Source organism: Gavialis gangeticus, unplaced genomic scaffold, assembly GCF_001723915.1.
Source record: "Gavialis gangeticus isolate Ggan-Ray unplaced genomic scaffold, GavGan_comp1, whole genome shotgun sequence".
NCBI lineage: Eukaryota > Metazoa > Chordata > Crocodylia > Gavialidae > Gavialis > Gavialis gangeticus.
This window is the reverse complement of record NW_017729020.1, coordinates 3,699,522-3,699,943: the sequence shown is the minus strand read 5'-3', so window position 1 is coordinate 3,699,943 and position 422 is coordinate 3,699,522. Positions and strand designations below refer to the sequence as shown.

At 40.8% G+C, this 422-nt stretch overlaps 1 protein-coding gene across 2 annotated transcripts in view; it reads left to right on the top strand.

Moving 5' to 3' along the window:
• Positions 1–422, top strand: part of MXD1 (MAX dimerization protein 1) — a 28,870-nt gene that overhangs the window by 11,507 nt on the left and 16,941 nt on the right. For both annotated transcript variants that reach the window (XM_019514362.1, XM_019514361.1), the window contains exon 3: positions 194–223. In XM_019514362.1, coding sequence (XP_019369907.1) covers positions 194–223 — 30 coding nt within the window. The remainder of the gene's footprint in view (positions 1–193; positions 224–422) is intronic.

Here is a 422-nt window from a genome sequence, read left to right as displayed (position 1 = left end):
CGCTGTCCTGGTGGCTTCCATTTTCTGATGTCTCAAGAGTAACCAACAACTTTCTTTGAAGTCACTTTTGGGCTGCAGTTTTGTAGTGAGTGGTTATTAAAACTATGCATTGATATTGTTAATTGCAGGGCATTTTTAGTCCTCTGCAGTTGGCAAAGATTGAATAAATAATTGCTCTTTCCTTGTTTTTCAGGTCCACACACAATGAAATGGAAAAGAACAGGTGAGTTGGCGCAAATACCTAATGAACTTCACAAATGTTTGTTCCCTCCTCCTCCAGTTTACACTGTCTGGGTCCTCCTTGCAATAAAGCAGTGATGGCACTTCAGTTGATCAAAACAGGGCTCTTGGTTAAGTTATCACCTAGAATCTACAAACACCTGTAGGCAGAAGATAGGTTACCAGCAATGGCTCTCTACAAA